The sequence below is a fragment of the Thamnophis sirtalis genome, unplaced genomic scaffold (genome assembly GCF_051295495.1).
Source record: "Thamnophis sirtalis isolate CommonGarterSnake01/CBP01778 unplaced genomic scaffold, rThaSir2_p1.2 scaffold_6, whole genome shotgun sequence".
Classification (NCBI taxonomy): domain Eukaryota; kingdom Metazoa; phylum Chordata; class Lepidosauria; order Squamata; family Natricidae; genus Thamnophis; species Thamnophis sirtalis.
In genome coordinates, this window is record NW_028261386.1 from 80992979 (window position 1) to 81015368 (window position 22390).

General features: G+C 40.7%; 1 protein-coding gene across 3 annotated transcripts in view; it reads left to right on the plus strand.

Annotated features, from left to right (window-relative positions):
- The window catches only part of SYNE1 (spectrin repeat containing nuclear envelope protein 1), a 373011-nt gene that overhangs the window by 9660 nt on the left and 340961 nt on the right, over window positions 1-22390 (plus strand). For all 3 annotated transcript variants that reach the window (XM_087718281.1, XM_087718279.1, XM_087718280.1), the window contains exon 2: window positions 1331-1595. In XM_087718281.1, the coding sequence (XP_087574407.1) occupies window positions 1493-1595 (103 nt within the window). In that variant the 5' untranslated portion in view covers window positions 1331-1492. The remainder of the gene's footprint in view (window positions 1-1330; window positions 1596-22390) is intronic.

The window sequence follows — 22390 nt, forward strand, 5'->3', positions numbered from 1 at the left end:
AGCTCTCTGAAAGCCTTCTACAGGCTCTGCAGAGCCATTTTGTTGAAGGAGGCGGGGTTTCGGGAGGCAAAAAATGATGTATTCAGTGTATAAGACGCACCCAGATTTTCAGCCTCTTTTTTGAGGGAAAAGGGTGCATTTTATACTCCAAAAAATACGGTAATTGCCAAATGCAGAGAAAGGCCAAACTTAGCACAGAGTCATACAGAACTTTTCAAAGCTTGAAAAAGCTCCCAAGTCAACCCTGTTTTCTTAATTGTTCTTGCCTTCTAGAAGCTCTGTGCATGCGCACTCTGGGAACATTTTCCTGCTGTTCTTCTGCCTCACTGATGTCAGACTCTGGAGGTTCTGGAGGCAGCAGATAACTACCAGATGGCCTTGATCCCCTCTCTGTCTCCGATGCAGAGCCCTCGACTGAGCATTCCCCAGACTCTAGGACTGGCCAATGTTCCTCCCCAACCTCCCCACTGTCCAACTCTGCTGCTAGCTCTGCTGGCCGCTGGCGGGTCACAACACGTTTGCATGCAGGCTCTGTCAGGCCTCCATAGCCTCCCCCCCCCTCCGGCTCCTCCATTCCTCTGCAGCACCCCCACACTCCTTACCCGGTACTTCTGTCAAATATGTAGTAAAAAGCATGTAAAATAGTAAAGTGGATGAAAACATTTATGAGAGCCTCAGCTGGTCTCAGATACCTTTCTTTCCTCACATATGAGCCTTTCGAAAGGAACCTGTTTATTTCTATCATCACTGTATTGATTTTTATGAGGCATTTGTTCAGTAATTCTGCTATTCTCAGCTAGAACAAGAAAATGAGAATTTCCTAAATAAACAATAATCTAGTATTTTAGAGCATAACAAATTTTCTGTGAAAATGTGCAAGTATCAGTCACTTTTTGGAAACAAATATGTCTTTAAGCTGTGTAAGCACATAATTTTTTTCTGGTATTGTTATTATAGTAGTCTCGGTTGCAATCTCAAAGTAATTGAGATCTCCATTAAATAGTGTGTTCTATTATATTCATTTTCTAACCACTTAAACCTTTCTGGAATAATGACATTAAACTTCACATTTTGACCTACTGTGTTGCATTAATGTGAATTCTAAGGTTTGCTCAAAATATAAGCTCGCAATAACTTGTAATTCTTAGTGTTGATGTAGTACACGATTTCTTGTTGTATTTTACCAATGCAATTCATGATATTAAGTCACATGGAAAAGCCAATCAACCAGATTTCTAAATGTCTGATCTAGTGAAAGTCTGGAAACTGTTTTTATACCAATGTATAGGTGTTCTCTCAAACTTTCTTGTGCATTTCTATATCTTTTCAGGCCTGAATTGCAAGTTACTGGATGAGAACAATCCTAAAACAGTACCAAGCCAGACACCTATGTGTCTACTTTTTAAAGCTGCCATGACTTGCTATGGCATGCCATTCTGCAACTAATGCTTTATAAAAAGAACTGTTGAAACATCACATCAGATAGTTAACCATGCAGAAAAAAACAACACCATTGCCACGTGGCACAGTGGCATCTTCAAGACTAGCAGGAAGAACATCTCGAGATATTGCTGGAGTGATGCAGAGACTCCAAGGTAAGTGATTAAAACAGAACATAAAAGGTTTATTTTGAGTTCTTGGTGAAACATAGGGATCTGTTGTGTGTAGAGCCTAAATACATAGACTTTTAAGTATCTAACCTGAATGTTTAAAATTTGATTAGTCTTTCCTCCTATATGCTACATTCACTTTTCTGAAGTTATTTCTGAAGTGGCATCTGTTTCTTTCTTTCTGCTGTCCTCTCAAGAATACTCTAGTATCCATAGAGAGAATTAAGTTTTCAAGGAATTCCAAGAAGTTTGACAGTCTATAATTTTGCCTATTTAGATTTCTAATTTTTTATCATTGTCCACTGGAATATTGTTGGCCATAAAGAAGAAATGGAGGCTAATATTTTGCAATATATTTACAAATTGGTTTCTTTAAATATTTGAATTTGTAATTCAAATTATATTGAATAGTATTGACACATATTCATACTGTTTAAGAACAAAGTTGGGAGAGACATATAGCATTTATTAGTATATTCTAAATCTTTTTGCTTATTTTCTTACTTCTCAAAACAAAAAGGGTTCAGTTTGTAATAGCTGATTCCTCCTGCAAGTCAGGTAGATCAAGCAGGAGTTTTAAAAGATTTCACTTCTGTTGTGCTTATGTATAATACTTTTTTTTTTAGTCTATAGTCCTGAATTATGGATGAGCAGGCAATCTGTAGAACAGACTGTTTCTGGCTTTGAGAGTTAAGAATTTCATTTTCTGGAGACATAAAACATAAAACTGGAGACTGAATTTATAAATCTGAAAATAACAACTTGTACCCTATTAGGACAAAGATTTTATATTGTGTTTTGTAAGGCATTTGAATCCATTTTCCTAATTCTGCTATTCTAAGAAGGTCTGTAGAACAAAAATGGGAAATAATATCTCCACTCTTTATGCTTACTTTTATATGCCAGTATAATTTTGTATAACCCATATTAAAACACCTATTTTATTTTTGTTTATTTTTAAATATATATTACATGGGAATACTAGTAGGTTGCTGCTGAGATTAGATCATTGTCTGCTTCCCACTGCAGATGATTGATAAAGATAATCAAAAATTGTTTCCTTCTCTTAAGGAGTAGATATCCTGTGCAAACTAAGAGGATTAAAATTTGAAAAGCTTGCTTATTATTGGATGAATTTTTAATAGTCTGAGATAAGTCTACCAAATTTGGGTGACATAAATTCAGACAACTGGGATAGGGTAGCCATGATTAAATAATTTCTGTGTTGTATGCCTGCCATTAATAATTGACAGGAGTCTTGCAACCAATGGTGGGATTCAAAAATTTTACTACCAGTTCTGTGGGCATGGCTTGGTGGGTGTGGCAGGGGAAGGATACTGCAAAATATCTATTCCCTCCCCACTTCAGGGGAAGGTTACTGCAAAATCCCAATTTCCTACCAATCAGCTGGAACTCGAGAGGCAGAGAATAGCTGGGAGCGGAGCCATTCAGAGGTGGTATTTACTGGTTCCCTGAACCACTCAAAATTTCTGCTACCGGTTCTCCAGAACTGGTCAGAATCTGCTGAATACCACCTCTGCTTGTAACCCAGGTATTTAAGCCTTAATTGGAGAAAAGGAGAGACCCTTTTACATGTTTGTTTTTCATCACGGTTTAAAAATCAGAAAGGAATATCTGAAAGAGGACTTCCAGTGATGACCTCAGTGTATAGCCAACCTCATGTGGGAGAATATTTTATTTATTTATATCATTTTCATTGCTCTCCTTCTCACACAAGTCACCTCTGAGCAGTTTACAGAATTAAAACAAACTACCCTAACATATCCCTCTGATGCCCAAGAATAAATTGTTAATCCCACTCACCGTCAGTGGTGTCACCATCTACCCGTTGATCTGAATGCCTAGGAAATGATCAATCTTCAATATCTTGCAAAGGTTAACAGGCCATCTGACCTTCTGGTGGGAAGCTGTTCCACAGGGCAGGTTGCGCCATTGAGAAGGCAGGACCCTTTGGTCCAGGAAGATGATAATTTTAAATAGAGGGAATCCAGAGCATGTCTTCTCTTCTAGCTCTGATGGGATGGTAGAAATGTGGTCCCTCAAATACCCTGGCAGTGGATGTGTAGCAGCTTTAATTGCATCCAGAAGCCTACTGAAAGTCAGTGCATTGTTATATGAATCTGGGTCCTCATTTTATCTACCTTGGAAGGATGGAAGGCTGAATCAGCCTTGAGCCCCCATCAGGATCAAACTCTTGGCTGTGGGCAAGGTTCGCCTGCAATACTGCACTCTAACCACTACACCCCCAGGGCTGTATATAATGGATATATTGTAATGCTTCTGTTACTTTATAGTCTAATGCTGTACAGAGTAGTGATTCATATATTCACTTTCTGGATGTAGTATCTTTCTGTAGGGGTATAAAAGTCTTTGACGTACTTAATTGTCAAATATATGAATCACTACAGAGTAGTGATTCATATATTCACTTTGTGGATGTATCTTTCTGTAGGTGTATAAAAGTTTTTGACGTACTTAATTGTCAAATACTAAAAATATATTGAAAGATGTAATAAGTAACAGTCTTGCTAATAACAAGCCTCTTTCAATGAATTTATGAGCATATTTAAAATTGAAAACCTCAAATGGCACATAGATTTTAATTCATAGAATTGTTTTACTTTTTTATCAAACATGAACAGTTGCACATAGTTTCTTACATTAATCATAGTTCAATTCACATTAATTTAACTGATTTCACTGTCATAATTTATGCAAGATGTTTAGTGACATTAAACCTAAAGCTGTGAAATTATAGGATAGAATTTAGATTTCAAAATTCTGTGAATTTTGAAATCTAAAATTTTGGTATAAAATTCTGATATATTGACATTCGTATCTGGTGAATTTGAATATACCAGATGTTATATGGTATAATCTTATAGATGTCTACTCAACAGTAAGCTCTAATGTAAGAATGTATAGGACAGAGGCCAAAGAATATAATTAAATATTTAGCCTTCATACTGATAAGACAAAACCCAGGTCTATATTTTCTCTTTATAGAAAAAGCTAAACATAGCTAGTAACTGAATTATGAGCATGTCAGAAAGAAGAAGGGCAAAAAATAGATTGACTTAGTTTACCTAAGAACATGACATGCTAGACAGAAGAACATACAGAGAACTGCCAGTGCCAAGTAGCAAATTGATAACACACAAATAACATTGTTCAAGTTGATATAATATTCTAGTAATTTATTGGGTGATGGGTTGGCTTAGCAAGATGTATAACTCATTATTATTTGTAAATTGTAAAAACAAATCACTATGCACTTTTTAAAAATCATGATTTTTGCATGATGTACAAACTAGCATGGAAATTTATATTGAAGAACAAATTATATCATTAAAGTTGTTTAAATATGATAATTCCTTCTTCCCTTTTTAAAGTCAACTTTGGGGACTCTAGATCTAGAATGTAGTGATTAGAAATGAGAGTAATTAGTAGCAGGAAATGATCTTAACATATGAAGTAATGAGAAAGATACTCTCTCAAGAAGATTTATTAACCTCCTTTTAAATTGCCAGACCTTTTTCTTCTTGATTCCTAGACACGTTTACATTAAATATCATAGCTTACGAGCAATCATAAAGCTATCATAGATGTGATTTGGTTGTAAATAAAAGTAAAAATTATTGAAGTGTGACAAACAAATGACTAAAGCAGCTGTTGCAATATTAAATAGTTTGAGTGTGAAATTTGAAAGACACTTTAGTCAGCTGCTTTGCATAGTTGGGTGTAAGTGTTCTGGTTTTAAAATACCTTATTGGTTTGAAATATTTTATAACTAAGCAAAATTAAATTAGATATAAACCTCCACATTCTGAATTATTCCTAGTGATCTGAGAGACATTGATTCATTATAGTTTGACAGTATATATATATATATATATATATATATATATATATATATATATATATATATATATATATATATATATATATATATATACATACATACACACACACACACACACACACACACATATATATATACATATATATATATACACATATATACATATATACATATATATATATATATATATATATATATATACACACATATATACATATATATATATATATACATATACATATACATACACGTACACATACACATACACACACACACACACACACACACACACACACACACATATATATATATATATATATATATATGATAAATAAATAAATAAAGGGAGACTAGTATAGATCTATTTCAAGCTATTTAGCTCTCATCAGCTAGCCATACCCTTACTGGGATTCGAACCTGTGCTGTATTGCATCTTAGGCAAATGTCTTAGCCATCAAGCCACAGGTCTCCTCCTTATCAGCTGAAGCCAGGGAAGAAGGTATATATTAGTGTCACAACCCCTGGTAAGCCCCAATTATGGGAGGAAGCTAACTGCTTCCAACATCTGTCAATCGGCTCGTCACAAGAGTCCATCACGACAGAAATAATAGTGCTATATAAAAATACATTTATTCAAAATTTGGGAAGAATATATACATAATAAAATACTTATAGAATGTTTTATTTTTATTTATTTATGTATCAAATTTATTGGCTTCCCATCTCACTGTCACATGACTTTGGACAGTTTACATCCAGTGTGATAAAACAATATTATAGAAGATTAAAACAGTAAGACAAATGCCTTAAAATTAACAAAGAAATAATAAGATAGTGGGAGGTATACAATAGAGTAAAGGGGAAAATATTTTTAGAATGAATTATGTCATGTTCAGCATGACTGGTTACATAACCGGTGCCTTCTATGTGTTTTGGACTAAAACTCCATCATTAGGTGCCACAAAACACAGCATAAATCATGAATGCCAAAGTGAGCATATTTGTTTTCATTCATCATGCGAATGAATTGTAATAAGGTTTTTATCTATAACAGACATTTAAGCGAAATGAGTGCCAGAAACATCTTTCTTATTAGTTGATGCCAAATACTTATACAAAGAGTGTGGCATGACCAGGATTATTAATATAATTAATCAGACTAATTATGTTAGTAAGCTTGAAAGAAGCTTGTTTCAGCAAGGCATACTTGAAATTAAACACAATTTATAAAATTTGAGCAAGATACAAAGTATGATTTAGGTGACCTTGAAGAAGATATTTACATGCATCTTCTCAAAGCTGGGTTCCAAGGTAAATGTACCTGAAGATTTGTTGCATTTAGTCGGTAGAAATGATTATTCATATTATTCCAAATTACGTTAAAAATAGTATAAAGGCAAGAAATGCTTAGTCTGAAATTTTTAGTGCTGGTAGACATTGTCATGATGTCTCATATATATAAATAGAAATTGGCAATTTACAACATCTCAACCTAAACTGTGATGCAGTAATTTGCAGATGTGGTCTTTTTAAATTTATCTTATATAGACCAATTGGGCTCTGAAATTCTGCTTTTTCCAGTAAATAGATAGAATTTAAATGGTTGACTATGACAACTGCCAGCTTTATGAATTTGATTTTTCCTCACATGGTAGAAAATCATATACAATAAAATATTTTGAGAATAAATAGGCAGTTCTATCTTCATACTAGCACTCAAAGGGCAATGATTTTATTCTACTTTTTAAAAACTTTTTCACACACAATGGCTTAGTGTTTGGAAAATATTATAAAATACCCAAAATAGTCTCCCTTTCTTAAATATTTAATAGTACATAAGAAATAAATACAGTTGGAAACAAGCAATATTATATTCATGCTGAAATGCCAGTGGGTTTATAGAGGCTGAAAATTCAGTATAGTTACATAAGTTGAAAAAGGCATTCTGCAATATTTTTTGCAGTTTTCAAACGATAGTGAAAGTTTAAATATTCTAAATAAAACCTTACAGTTATGGAAAAAATCAAATTGGTTTTGATATAAGAATATGTTCTAAAAATATATGTTAAGCATCTGAGGGATAAAATATCTCGGAAGCACATTGTGTTGGACTCTGCCCTTGAAGCAAGGCCAATAAAAGTTCAAAATAGTGAAATAGACACTTCAGGGATTGCAGAAATGCTACTTACTTTATTGTTTCAGAGTATTTTAAGAAAATCTTGAAAGCCTGCCTACATTTATTTCTGTTCCATCTTATCCTAAACCAAACCAGGGCAGGCTGATTTTGAATTTCTTCCTCATGCTCCCTTCAGTCTCCAGACAGTGTAATCTCTTGTCCTTAATGTCTGTCTCGCATTTTCCCCAAGGATAGCTTTTAATTCTCTTCATAAGATGTCAACTCTTATCACTCCCAATCTGCTTGCTAAGGAAGTAAGAAGTGAGGCTGTAAGAATTTGTAGGAAAACCAATTGGTGCCATAATTTTGCTCCTGGGGAAGCCAATCATCTTCTAATGGGATGGCGTATTGTAGATTATTCTGGGAAGCACATGCTTCATTTCTCTAGGTCATGCTTGGTACAGATAGTCCCCAAGGGCAGGAGACCAGGCTTTCCATCCTTCTGAGCAGCCCTAGGACCTACCTGCTGCTAAGTAATGGCCATGGAGGAAGCTGAATAAGAACATGTTGGCCCGAGTTGAGAGCTTAATGCTGTGTTCTCTCGCTAGATCACAAGAGGTACCCCAGTCTAGATCTGGCTCTTTTTGCCTTCTCCAGAAATTAGAACTCTGAAAATGCTTAGATGCCTCTACTGCTGAGTCATTTCTCTGAGATTTTTGGTAAACCAACAGTCATACACAATACATTTTATGCCAGTGATGTAAAGTGGTCAGATTGAGTGACATATAATATATTTAACAATCTGCTGCTTATCTGTCCTTTGAATACATAATGAAAAAGAGATTTAAAGCTGATATTGGGGTTATTTTGATTGGCTATCTTATTTCAATGTTCCTTCCATTGGAAAAAGACTGATTATGAAATTAAAAATATTTAAAATTGCAATGGCCATGAATGAACCATTGGAAGACCTGAACAACCAAGCTGGGATAGATTCTGTTGGTGAGAATTTATTTATGTAGTTGCTAAGAGTTGACACTGTCTTGATGGCATTCAGTCAAGATTCACCTAAAGAAATACAGAAATTGGTTTCCCTTTTCAAATTATTTAAAATGAGAATTCACCCATCAAAGCATTACCTTATTAGCAACGACACCTTGACTGGTGCCTTATTACTTCTGCCTATCATGGTAATCACTACAAAGCACAATAGTATTAATCTACATTTGGTGTGTTTCATATTAGTTCTGGGAAAGGATTTTTAATTGTTTTTCAGACCGCAAAACCTACTAGTTAAAAAAACCAGTTTCCTGGATGTCCTGCTTTCTGCCTCTCAACAAAATACATACAAAATAATGAGTCATCGTGAGCACAAATGCTTTTGAACGTTAGCTGAGAGATGCTACCCTTTTCATTGTACAAGTACATTCTTTTTCTGCCCTTAGTCTTTCACTGTAGCCCATTAAACTCTCTGCAGAACACAGCTTGCAAAAACCCTGATTAGGCAAAGATAAAGTTTAAAACATTCTAAGTATATATAGATGTCTACCCTCAATATCCAAATGTGTGTATGAATTTGTAGCTAATAAGATGGATACCTTTATGTGATAAGCCTATTGTGTCAAGTTCACAAATAATCTTATAAAACTGTAGCAGATTTTGGTGTGCCCTTATTCTTTAATATGTGACTTTTTTAATCTCATGAACTGTCAAACTTTTTTTAAAAAAATCCAAATAGATTTCCATTTGAATTAGATTTATAAACCAGTTGAAGAAAAAAAAGGAATGGTTTACTAATATCCAGTGATCATTTAATAGGATTGTTGGGGTTTGGTTTTACAATAGTTAATCTTAATTTTATAAATCTTGTAAATGCCAAAAGTGAAAATCATCATTATTCTTGTGTTGAATTATGTGCAGTTAAAAAAACCCCAGATGTCTGTTAATTTTAAGAAATTATTTTATTTTATTATTACATTGATTTTACAATTTTGCTACCAAAATTTGAACAAATTCATACTGTGTATTAAATTTCGTAAATTTACAATGAATCTATTAAAATGCAGGAGATGACACACAGCCCTAAACTTCACTTTACAGTGTTTTCTGTTAGTTGCAAAATTATAATAATATATTTATTGCAAAATGCAGTAAATATAGTATCATTTCTTTGTTTTGCTCCTATGTTTTTAAAGTATTCAGCCAAAGTACACTGTAAAATACAATGTTGACACATTTTGAAGGTAATCCAAGAACAAAAGATGAAGTCATAGTCATTTTTTTGTAGTTTCCATAGATCTCCACCCATCAACAATGTTCCAGTAGACAAATTAAAACGTAAAATATAAATGCCTTGGTAACTGTATACTGATGATTGTTTTTAAACTATTGTACTTGAATATTGAATACTGTCACATAAATACACTTTATTATAATATTCCAGAACTTTCCATTTTTACTGTCAAAATATATCCTGACTAAAACTACATTGTACACAACCCGGATTTTCATATACATTTCATACAATAATGTGTACCCTGATTTCACACATTGTCAACATAGACTACAGTCATTCCCTGATTGTTGATCTCAGTTGATATATAGGTTCTCTTTATTGAAATTCACTGTCTCAAATAATCAGTTCTTCAGTACTTAGAAGTTACTCACTTGGGCTATTTTAAGAAGGAAAGTCATACTTGGTAAGCTGAAAATAATCAATTCTACTGATGATACTTCTATTGATCTGCCCATAAATAAAGACAGGCCAAAGAATCCAAGGACACCTTCAATTTCTTTTCCTCTGCAAATGGAAAATGTCCTCCAATAGCATGCAAATATGCTTTCTCAAACTGATAGAAAGGTTGCATAAAATCAAGCTGACAGGTCAGATTTACGTGGGTTCCCAAATTAGTACCAAAATGCCATCTCTTAGAATGTATTAATATATTTTTATTTGTAGGTTTTTAAAACTTAATAAAAAGCTCTTTATTTTTATTACTTTTTATTATTTAGTATTTTATTACTATTTTTATTATTAACAAGAGTATTACTACTCTCTTTAAAAAAGAAAAATATTTTCAATATAGTATTTCAAAGTTCTTGGATTATTGGCTTACTGTTTGCAGTGGGCAGTTTAAATAATTAATTTTATATTAGTTGGCAAACTTGTCAAACCATATGGCTGTGCACCAAGACATGCATGAATGGTTCAGAAAATCTTATTCTGGCTGAAAAGGATACATATCCTACAGAGTTTCTTTCTTTTTTGCCAAGTTGGGTTCTTTGCTCATAACTCACATTGAAAAGCGGTTTAGGGAAAAGGCAGGCAAGGAAGGAAGGAAGGAAGGAAAGGAAGGAAAGGAAGGAAGGAAGGAAGGAAGGAAGGAAGGAAGGAAGGAAGGAAGGAAGGAAGGAAGGAAGGAAGGAAGGAAGGAGAGAGTTAGGTAATTATTCTTCAATTATAGTGCTACTTTTCTGAACTGGATCACTCTTTCTACTGCCTTATTCTAGTAGGAGTTTTGGTAATGTGTTCTTGGATATTTTATTTATACGATAGAAATAGAATTCATTTCATCCTTACAGAGTGACCTTCATGCTTTGGAATCCTCCCCGAAATCCATGAAGTTTCCTCTCTACTGACATTTCACAGAATACTTAAATAATTGTGTTTCATTGTGTTTTCAATATGATGGGTAATCACGTTGGTGGGTGTATTGGAGTGAAGAGGTAAAAAATGATTTTAAAAAATGTATTTCCATGATTTTGTGCAAACCCAAATCTTCGATTGGGCCAGGCTACAAAAATTGTAAAAAGACAACAAGTCAAACAGAGAATGGACTGCTGCTAGTCCCAATTGGGTTGATTTGTTCATTGTGATCCCATTTCCTTTAATGTGGATGCATGCAAAAGATCACCCTGAGTTCTTAGTCTACTACTGCTTCACTGGGGAATTATAACAAGTCTACCCATCAGCACCTTTCTTAGCTGCAATAACAATGCATTTTGCGGATTCTGGTTATTTTGTGATGGCTGCTAAATCTTCAGGGGTCCAACACATTCCCATCTGATCTGAGAATTAGGAGTCGTGATCTACTATCCAACAACTCCCACCTGAAAACTTCTGAATCCTCACTTGAAGACTGTAGGATCTTCACCAATACATTATACCATAGTGTGGTAGATTTAGTGTTTGAACTTCGGCCATGGGACAATTGTGATTAAGAGAAAAATTTATATACTGAAGTTCAGTGGTGGGATTCAATTTTTTTTACTACCAGTTCTGTGAGCGTGGCTTTGTGGGTGTGGCATAGCTTGGTGGGTGTGGCTTGGTGGGCTTGGCAGGGGAAAGATACTGCAAAATCTCCATTTCCTCCCGATCAGCTGGTACTTCGGAGGCAGAGAATAGATGGGGGTGGGGCAAGTCAGAGGTGGTATTTACCAATTCTCTGAACTACTCAAAATTTCTGCTACTGGTTCTGCAGAACTGTTAGAGCCTGTTGAATACCACCTCTGCTGAAGTTCAAGCCTTAATGGAGAAAACGGGGATAACCAATACATAGTTTTCACAAAGGAAAGAGGAATCGATTTTCCCATTCTTTATATGATGGCCATAACTACCGTATATCTGCATTCTAGTTTCTCTCTAATTTAACATAGAGTAGTGATAAGTAAATTATTCAGGGAAAAAAGGTTATAAACATAATAAAGCAATAGAGGTGTAAAAATTAAATCTATAACCCACCTCTTCTGACAGGATTAAGATTATTTTCTAACACACTTGAGAAATAAAGGAAGGCTGCTAAATCAAGAAAAAAATAGAGAACAGCATTTTCATAAAATACTGATTTGTTTTTTCCACTGCAGTCATCTATTTCTGTTTTGTAAGTGTTCCAGTTTCTGTACATGTTCATGTTTTTTTGCAAGAAATCTTTATTTTTATTAAACAAACAGCATACACAAAAATCATCATTTTACATTACATCTTGTAGAAAGTGTATCAATTGGTTACAATTAGCTTTCATGCATCTCTTCCACAGTCATTACTTATATTCATATCAAATGTCAAAGATTCTTAATGGGCCTTATTATCATCATAGCATAGTTCCCATTTGACTGAAATTGTTTTAGTGTCCTTTGCCTAAAATAATCCATAGTTAAAAACCATAGTTAACAACCACCTGATGGTATTTCATTAATTATTACAAAATCATCCAATAGCCTTAAACCTTTATAACATATTCTAAATAAAGATTAGTTGACAAAGTTTCTAAGCCCCCCCCCCCCCAGTCAGTGTTTACAATTTGTGTCCAGGTTCCTTTTGTTATGGTAGTACATGCATGCATGCATGCATACATACATACATACATACATACATACATATATGTGTGTGTGTGTGTGTGTATTTAGTGTCACAACCCCTGGTATGCCCAAATATGGGAGGAAGTCTACTGCTTCCATTCTCTGTCTATTGGCTCATCACAAGAGACCATCCAGACAGAAACCCAATATTTTTACTGTTGCCTTGTTACATTTGTGTTGTATTTGTGCTGATAAATAAATAAAGGGAGACTAGTATAGATCTATTTAAAGCTAGTATAGATAGACTAGTATAGATCTATTTCAAACAATATATAAATAATTAACTGTATCCCTTATCCTTATCATTCCATTATTAGTTGTTATAATTAATATTGGTTAACAAAAAATCCTTTATTGTTTATATCCATTTTCTTCTCATCAAACCAACATATATGTGTACCTTATTGCCCTTATCAATTATTTATTTAACATAACAATCTATCAGTTACTAAATTACTACTTACTAATTATAAAACTTAGTTAATTTTTTGTTATCTACTTTCATATATCCAATAACATCACACCTTTATAACATATTCAAAATAAGAATTAATTAACAAAATTTCTAAACCTTTTTTCCCAAATCACTGTTTGCAATTTATATCCAAATTCCTTATGTTAAACTAGTACATTTTATATATATTTATCAGCATAAAAACAACACAAATGTAACAAAGGCAACAGTAAAAATATTGGGTTTCTGTCTGGATGGTCTCTTATGACGAGCCGATGGACAGAGAATGGAAGTAGTGACCTCCCTCCCATATTTGGGCATACCAGGGGTTGTGACTTTAAATATATACCTTTCTCCCTGGTTCAGCTGATAATGGAGGACAGCCTGTGGCTTAGTGGTTAATACATCTGCCTAATATGCAATACAGCCCAGGTTCGAATCCCAGTAAGGGTATGGCTAGCTGATGAGAGCTAAATAGCTTGAAATAGATCTATACTAGTCTCCCTTTATTTATTTATCAGCACAAACACAACACACACACACACACACACACACACACACACACACACATATATATATATATCATTAACTACATGTCTTATCATTTCATTATTATTGTTGTCGTCAATATTTGTTAACAAAATAATTTACGAAAATCCTTTACTGTTTATATCCACTTTCTTCTCATCAAGCCAACACATGTATATACCTTATTGTCATCAATTATTTATTTAACATAACAATCTAAAAGTTACTAAATTACTACTTACTAATTATAAGATTTAGTTAATTTTTTTTGTTATCCTTTCATATATCCAATATGGTCAGCTGATTTCAGCCTTTTTTGATACCATTTTTCGCCCTCCCCAGGCTCCTGAGGCTTTATGGGATCCTGGGGAGGGCTAGAACAGCCTCCCCAACCATCCCGGAGGCCCTCTGGAGGCTTTAGGAGCTTCCCTGAAGCCTCCGGAGTGCAAAAGCAGCCCTACGGGAAAACCAGAACTTCAGGACCAGAAGCTCAGAAATGGTTTTAGCTCTGGAGCCTTCAGGGGCCTTCCGGAGGTTCCCTGAAGGCTCTGGAGGGCAAAAAATGACCCTATGAGCAAACCGGAAGTCACTTTTGGTTTGCCCATAGGGCCATTTGTCGTCCTCCGACCCCCCTGCACTCCTCCCGCTTTTGGCATGGGAGCCAAAACAGGTTCACCATCACTGGCTTAGGGTTCTCTGTATGTGAATTGCAAATACTTGATTAGTGATTCAGTCTACCGTTGTAGTTTGCTCTCAGTGATTCATTAGTGTTTGATCTCAGTCATTTAAAATTGAAAATTTTGAGATAATTTCCATTATAATTGGCACCCAACACGAGTAAGACCTCTATCTAGATGAGAGAATATGTACCACTCAGTTCAGCTAGCAACAAATATACGTTGATGTTTACGCATTAAGCATCAGTAAACATGATACTAATAATGATGCAAGAACCAGGGGGAAAGAGAAAGAAGGTAATAAACAGGCAAGATATTAGAAGGGTGGACAACTTAATATCAATGGTATATACATATACATGTATGTATGTATGTATGTGTGTGTGTGTGTGTGTGTATATATATATATATATATATATATATATATATATATATATATATATATATATATATATATATATATATATATATATATATATATATATATATATATATATAATGTATGACGCGAGGCGTGAGGTAAACTGAAGAACTTTATTTCAACAGGTCAGTAACAGCAACTTGTTCAGAACTCGCGCGCCGGACAGCGCCGCCTGACAGCTATTTATATGGATAGCTGTCAGGCAGCCAGCCAATGGGAGAGGCGCAATTCTCCTGCCGGCAGCCAGCCGCACCTGGGCCAATCAGGTTGCGGTGGGGTGTGGCTTGGCTGCCGGCTGCGTCAGGAGGACGCAACACCCCTTCCCCCCGGATGGCGCATGCGTAGTCCAAGTATTTCGGCTGACTGCGCAAGCGCTGGGACCGCCTTAGTTCAGGTGTGGTCGCCGAAGAGGACGGACGTGGAGGAGGAGCTCTGTCCGGGAGGTGGAGCGGAACTCGAGGCCCAGCCCCTAGCCTCGCGCCGAAGTTAACAGGCAAGTCAGCGGTCGCGGTGGCTGGTGATGGGAGATCACCAGGTGGTGTGCGCCGTGATGCCTGTGGTTGTGGTTGGAGTCTAGGGCCAGGCGGAGAGGCCGGAGCGGTGAGGCCCTGTTGTATGGGCAGCTGGGCTGGCGAGTGGCGGTGTAACTGGTCTATATGGCACCGCCAAATTCGTCCATCGCCAAGGTGGACCCTGTAGGAACAGGGTCCTGTTACTTCCAGAATCACGGCCGGGACCCACTTCGGCTCGCCCGAGTAATTCTGGGTGTAGACCTCCTCCCCCACACGGGTGCCCTCCAGGGAAACGGAGAGGGGAGAGAAGTGGGGGTGCAGCCGGTCCAGGGTGGAGCAGAGGCGGTGGCCCATGAGAACCTCGGCCGGGGATTTGCCAGTGGAGGCACAGGGCGTGGAGTGCTGGGCTCGTAGGTAGGTGCACAAACGGGCCGGCCAGGGCAAAGGGCTTAGACGGGCCAGGCTTTCCTTGGCGGAGCGAACAGCGCGCTCCGCCATGCCGTTGCTGGCGGGATGGTAGGGAGCCACCGGGGAATGGCGGATCCCCAGGCTGGCGAGGTAGAGGCGGAATTCAGCGGAGGTGAATTGGGGCCCATTGTCGGGCACCAATGTATCAGGGAGGCTGTGGGTGGAGAAAAGGCACTCCAGGGTGTGAATGGTGGCAGCCAAGGTGACGGAACGTAGGTGGGTGACCTCCACCCACTTCGAGAGGGCGTCGACAACGAGGAGGAAGGAGCTGCCATTGATGGGGCCGAAGAAGTCCGCATGAAGGCGGCTCCAGGGGGAGGAGGGGGTTTCCCATTCCCGGGGAGGAGAGGAGGGTGGGGTGGGCCGAACAGCCTGGCAGGGTGGGCACCGCTGCACCCAGACAGTGATGTCGGCATCCATGGAGGGCCACCAGACATAGCCGCGGCCGAGGGCCTTCATGCGGACAATGCCTGGGTGACCCTCGTGGAGCTGACGGAGCATCAGCTGGCGCAGGGAAGGTGGTACGACTACTCAGGAACCCCAGAGGAGGCATCCCTGGAGGACGGAAAGTTCGGTGCGGCGGCGGAGGAATGGCAGGAACTCGGGAGCCCGAGAATCTGCCGTCCAGCCCTGGCGAACTGCGTCTAAAACGTGTCAAAGGAGGGGGGTCAGAGGCGGTGGAGTGCGCGATGTCCGAAGCAGAGAGTGGCAGGTCCAGGTCGTTGACTAGGAAAACGCTGGAGGCCACAGAGTGGGCGGGGTCAGAGAGCGGGAGGGGCAGAGGACACCTGCTTAAGGCGTCTGCGTGGCCCATATGCTTGCCCGGCTGGTAGTGCAGCCAGTAAGCATAAGCGGAGAGAAATTCGGACCATCGGGACATGCACGGTGATAGGATGGGAGGGTGGCGCGATCCCCCACTAGGATGCCAAGGAGGGGCTTATGATCGGTCAGCAGGGTGAAGGGGCGGCCATAGAGGTAGTGATGGAAACGCTTCACTCCCGCTACGGCCGCAAGCGCTTCCTTGTCCAGGTGGCTGTAATTCCTTTCAGCCCTGGACAAGGTGTGCGAGTAGTAGGCGATGGGAGCCTCAGAGCCATCCAGGAAGGAGTGTCTCAAGACGGCACTCACGCCATAGGGAGAGGAGTCGCAGGCGAGCAGGAGGGGTAGGCGCTCGTCATACTGTGCGAGCACGGGGGCAGCTGTCAGAAGGTGCTTGACAGCCGCGAGCGCATGCGCCTGGCAGCTGGTCCAGGTCCAGGGGGCAGAGGAATCCAAAATGCGGTGAAGGGGCTCCGCCACCGAAGCCTTATGGGGAATGAAGGCGGCGTAAAAGTTTAATAGCCCCAGAAAGGCTTGTAACTTCACCTTACTAGAAGGGGTGGGGGCATTGGTAATGGCTTCCACCTTAGCGGGCGAGCAGTGGATCCCTTGGGCATCCACACAGAACCCGAGGAAATCTACGGAGGGAACCCCGATGCAGCATTTGGAGCGCTTCAGGTGGAGACCTGAGGCGCGGAAACGGGAGAGGACGGCCCGTAGAGTTGAGATGAGTCCTGATTGGTCCAGTGTGGCAATCAGGACGTCATCAAAGTATGGCGTCACACCAGGGATCCCATGGTGCAGGCGCTCCATGAGTCCCTGGAAAAGGCCAGGGGCGATGCTGATACTGAACTGGAGGCACGTACAGCGGAACGCCCCCCGGTGTGTGACGATTGTCTGGGCGGTGGCGGTGGCGTCATCCACAGGCAGCTGCTGATACGCTTGGGCCAGGTCCAATTTTGCAAAAATCTTGCCCTGGACAAGGAATGCAGCACATGCTGGACGATGGGGACTGAGTAGGAGTGGGCTTGTAGGGCCTTATTGACAGTGGCCTTGTAGTCGGCACAGACCCTCAGGGAGCCGTCCAACTTAAGGGGTAGTATAATAGGGGTCTCCCAGGGGGCGTGGTCCACGGGCTCGAGGATGCCTTGGGAGATGAGCTTGTCCAGCTCAGCGTCCACCTTAGCCCGCAGCGCCAAGGGCACTCCACGGGCTTTGAGGCGAATGGGGGCCACCAGGGGGTCGAGGTTTAAGGATATTGGAGTGCCTTTGTAGCAACCCAGGGCCTCACTGAAAACATCAGCGAACTCAGATACCAGCATGTCGATGTCGGAAGCCAGCCGCAGGGAGTTGATGCCAGCGATGGACAAGCCGAAAGCCCGGAACCAGTCTAGCCCCAGGAGAGAGGTCAAGGAGTTCCTGACCACTATGAGGGGCAAGGGATCATGGAACCGCCCATACTGGCCCGGCAGTGTGAGGCACCGCAGGACCAGAATAGGGGACCCCTGGTAGTCCCGGAGAAGGCAAGGGGCAGGAGACAGTCGTTTCCGTGGGAAGCGGGGGAATAGTCATTTGAAGGTGTCCCAGGAAACGATGGTTCTGGAGGAGCTGGTGTCAAGCTCCATGTGGCAAGGGTGGCCGGCCAGCAAGACGCGGAGGTGCATCTTACCGCGGGCCCCTGAAGTGGTAGAAGCAGCATTCAGGAACCAGTCGGAAGGAAGCCCCTCGGGCTCAGACACGGCATAGCAGCGGGAAGAAGAAGACTGCACGGAGGCAGGATAGTGGCCGGCAGGAGCTTTGGGGGCCTGTGGAGCCGAAGCAGGGGAGCAGCAGATGGCGGCTATGTGGCCCTTCTTCCCGCATTGGTGGCAGAGTGTGGCCCGGAAACGGCAGGAGGAATGCTGGTGGCGGCCGCCACAGCTGAGGCAGACGCCAGCATCCTTGAACGAGAGAGAGCGCAGCCAGTCAACAGAGGCATCTAAATCAGACGGGGGCTCATCGTGGGACACCTGGCACTGGAAAGACGAAGGAGGAAGAGATGCCGTGACGGAGGGCGGGAACCAGCGAAGGTCTGGTGTTGACTGGTCGGCCATTTCGTACGGCCTGGGCTCATCCACAGTGATTTTCATGGACAACTCGGACCGGGAGAGGATACGCCGATGGAGATTCAGGTCGAGCAGACCATAAATGAATTGTTCCAGAAGGGCATCGTCTAAGTCCAGGAACTCGCAGTCCATGGCGGTGGTGCGAAGAGCTGCCACATATTGTGCGATGGACTGGCCCTCCCGCTGGATACAATGACAAAAGTGCTGTCATCTAGCATAGCGGGAAGGAGCCGGCTCATAATGGATCTTGAGGCGGGAGAGGAGGACATGAAAAGGAAGAGCGTGCGATGGTAAAGGAGCGGAGAGGGCGTGGACAGTGGCAAACATCTCCGCCCCGCAGTAATGAAGGAACACTCCCTTCTTGCGCCCCTCAGGCAGGTCGGTAAGTCCGTGGGCTTGGAGAAAAACTTTGAAACGCTCTATGAAGGCATCCCAACTCTCCGCTTCAGGATGGAAAGGAACGAAGGAAGAAGCGGCGGCAAGGGCTGGAATATGGATAGGTTCGGTGTCGCTTATCCTCGTCACCAAGTTTTATGTATGACGTGAGGCGTGAGGTAAACTGAAGAACTTTATTTCAACAGGTCAGTAACAGCAACTTGTTCAGAACTCGCGCACCGGACAGCGCCGCCTGACAACTATTTATATGGATAGCTGTCAGGCAGCCAGCCAATGGGAGAGGCGCAATTCTCCCGCCGGCAGCCAGCCGCGCCTGGGCCAATCAGGTTGCGGTGGGGCGTGGCTTGGCTGCCGGCTGCGTCAGGAGGATGCAAATATATATATATATATATATGTATGTATGTATGTATGTATGTATGTATGTATGTATGTCTGTCTGTCTCTGGTTGTTCGGGTTTTCTCCCGCGTAGAATTGGATATGTCTTTGTGACGTTTCGACGAAGTCACATTCGTCATCTTCAGGCTGCTGCTGACTACTTCAGGTTTGGTGTTTCCAGGAGTAGTGGAAACGTCGCAAAGACATATCCAATTCTACGCGGGAGAAAACCCGAACAACCAGAGACCTACATACTAACACCCGCGAAAACCTCAGAAAACATATATATATATATATATATATATATATATATATATATATATATATATATATATATATATATATATATATATATATATATATATATATATATATATATATATATATATATATATATATATATATATATATATATATATATCAAGCTTTACAGAGCCATTGAAATAATGCTATACGTAATTAGCATGGACAATCGCAAAGGGAGTAGCTTTAGGTATTTCATGTTTAAGGCTTTTTTACATAGCAGTAGCAGAAATAGAGATGGAAACTAGGTCACCAGGTGATTTTTCCTTTATTCTACATCATTAAAGAAACAGTTTGGTGAACTGCGATGATTTAGGCAAGAAATTTATCATATCACATATGGAAGAATTGGGCCAAAATATTTATTGAATTCTCTTATAAAGTAGGGTAAAACTAAATAGCGCTCAAAGTAATCATAAGAATTATGTAAGCCTCTGATGTCTTTTAATATTTTAGAAACTTCTCAAGTTTGTTTTCTTCTATAGAAATGTACTTTAATTTTATATTTTTTGGAAATTATCCATGATCCAATGTTAATCTTTGTCTCGTTCCCCCCTTCCCTTGTCTTTTGTGAGCCGCCCGGAGTCCTCCGGGAATGGGCGGCATACAAGACAAACAAACAAACAAACCAACCAACCAACAAACCAACCAACAAATAAATAATAAATAATAAATAAATAAATCTGTCAAAAGATTGATACAATGTTTCAATCAAACCATCCAGTCAATTTAATTCACGAATTTACTAAAGCCTTTTCATGATTTGATTTAGTGAATCAGTGTGATGTAGGGATTTGATTACATCACTTCGAACTGAAATGAACTGACACTCCATGTTGAATCTTCATACAATTCCAAAAATATTGGCCGGGAGAGCTTTGGGTAGTTTTCTGGTAAAATGCTTTTCAAATTGAATCATATAGTTTAAAGTGCAGGAAGTGATTTATTTTTGAGATTACAATTATTTTTTGACTTATTGTTAGAAACAAAGGAAATTCTAAAATCACATTCTCTCCCTTTTTAGTTTCAGAGAATCTTAGTAGTACTGAAGACAATAATTTGTCAGTGATCTCTCTCTCTCCAGGGCAGACCTGGCATGTATTACATGTATTACTGAAACCTGGCTGGGCCCAGAGGGAGGAGTCCCCCTTGTAGAGCTGTGCCCAGAGGGATTTCAGGTGCTGCATCAGCCGAGAGCCCAGGGAAGGGGTGGGGGTGTGGCCGCCGTTATCCGGGAGTCGTTAGTTCCTCGTAGGGTCCCTGCTCCGGAGATTGTCGGGTGTGAGTCTTTGCTGTTAAAGTTGGACCTCAAGGGTCAAGTGGGTTTGCTGCTAACGTACCTGCCTCCCAACAGCGTTGCAGCAGCCCTCCCCTCGCTCCTCGAGTCGGTAGCCGAGCTGGCAGTTGAGTTCCCTAGGTTGATGGTCCTGGGGGACTTTAATTTGCCATCGCTCGGTGAAAACTCTGATGGGGCGCAGGAGTTCATGGCTTCCATGACAGCCATGGGCTTGACCCAAGTAATTCGAGGCCCAACCCACTCAGCGGGACACATGCTTGACCTTGTATTTCTCTCGGAGCAGTGGATTTATGATCTTGGTCTGAGGGGGAGCGACATCATACCCCTGTCGTGGTCAGACCATTGCCTACTGAGGCTCGACTTCCGGAGGCCAAACCCCCACTGTAGGGAGGAGGAACCGACCAGGTGGTTCCGCCCCAGGCGTCTTATGGAGCCATCAAGGTTCCAGACAGAGCTTGGGGTTATTCCTGACACTTTTGCCCACAGTCCGGTGGAGACTCTGGCTGCTGCGTGGCACTTGGCAGCGTCAGAGGCCCTCGACCGGATTGCGCCACTGCGGCTCCTCCGAGGCGGCGGATCCCGGAGACCTCCTTGGTTCACCGAGGAGCTCCGGGAGATGAAGCGCCGGAGGAGATGCCTAGAGCACCGTTGGAGGTCCGATAAGTCCGAATCGAACCGAGCAATGGTAACCACCTGCACCAGGGAATATACTAGAGCACTTAGGGCAGCAAAAAGATCGCATATAGCCACCCTGGTTGCTTCCGCTGAGTCCCGTCCAGCCGCCCTGTTCAGGATAACCCGCTCCCTATTGAACAAAAGGGAGACGGGAGAACCCCTGCAGGGCAGAGCTGAAGAATATGCCCAATTCTTAGCGGACAAAATTGCTCGGTTTCGGTCGGACTTGGACTCCACACCTGCAGTTCCAGCCGAGGCACAGGGGGACCAAGTAGAACAGCTCTGGGTTGAGTTTCAGGACGTTACCCCCGGGGATGTGGACAAGGCCATGAGAGCTGTAAGTTCCTCCACCTGTGTTTTGGATCCGTGTCCCTCATGGCTGGTTGCTAACT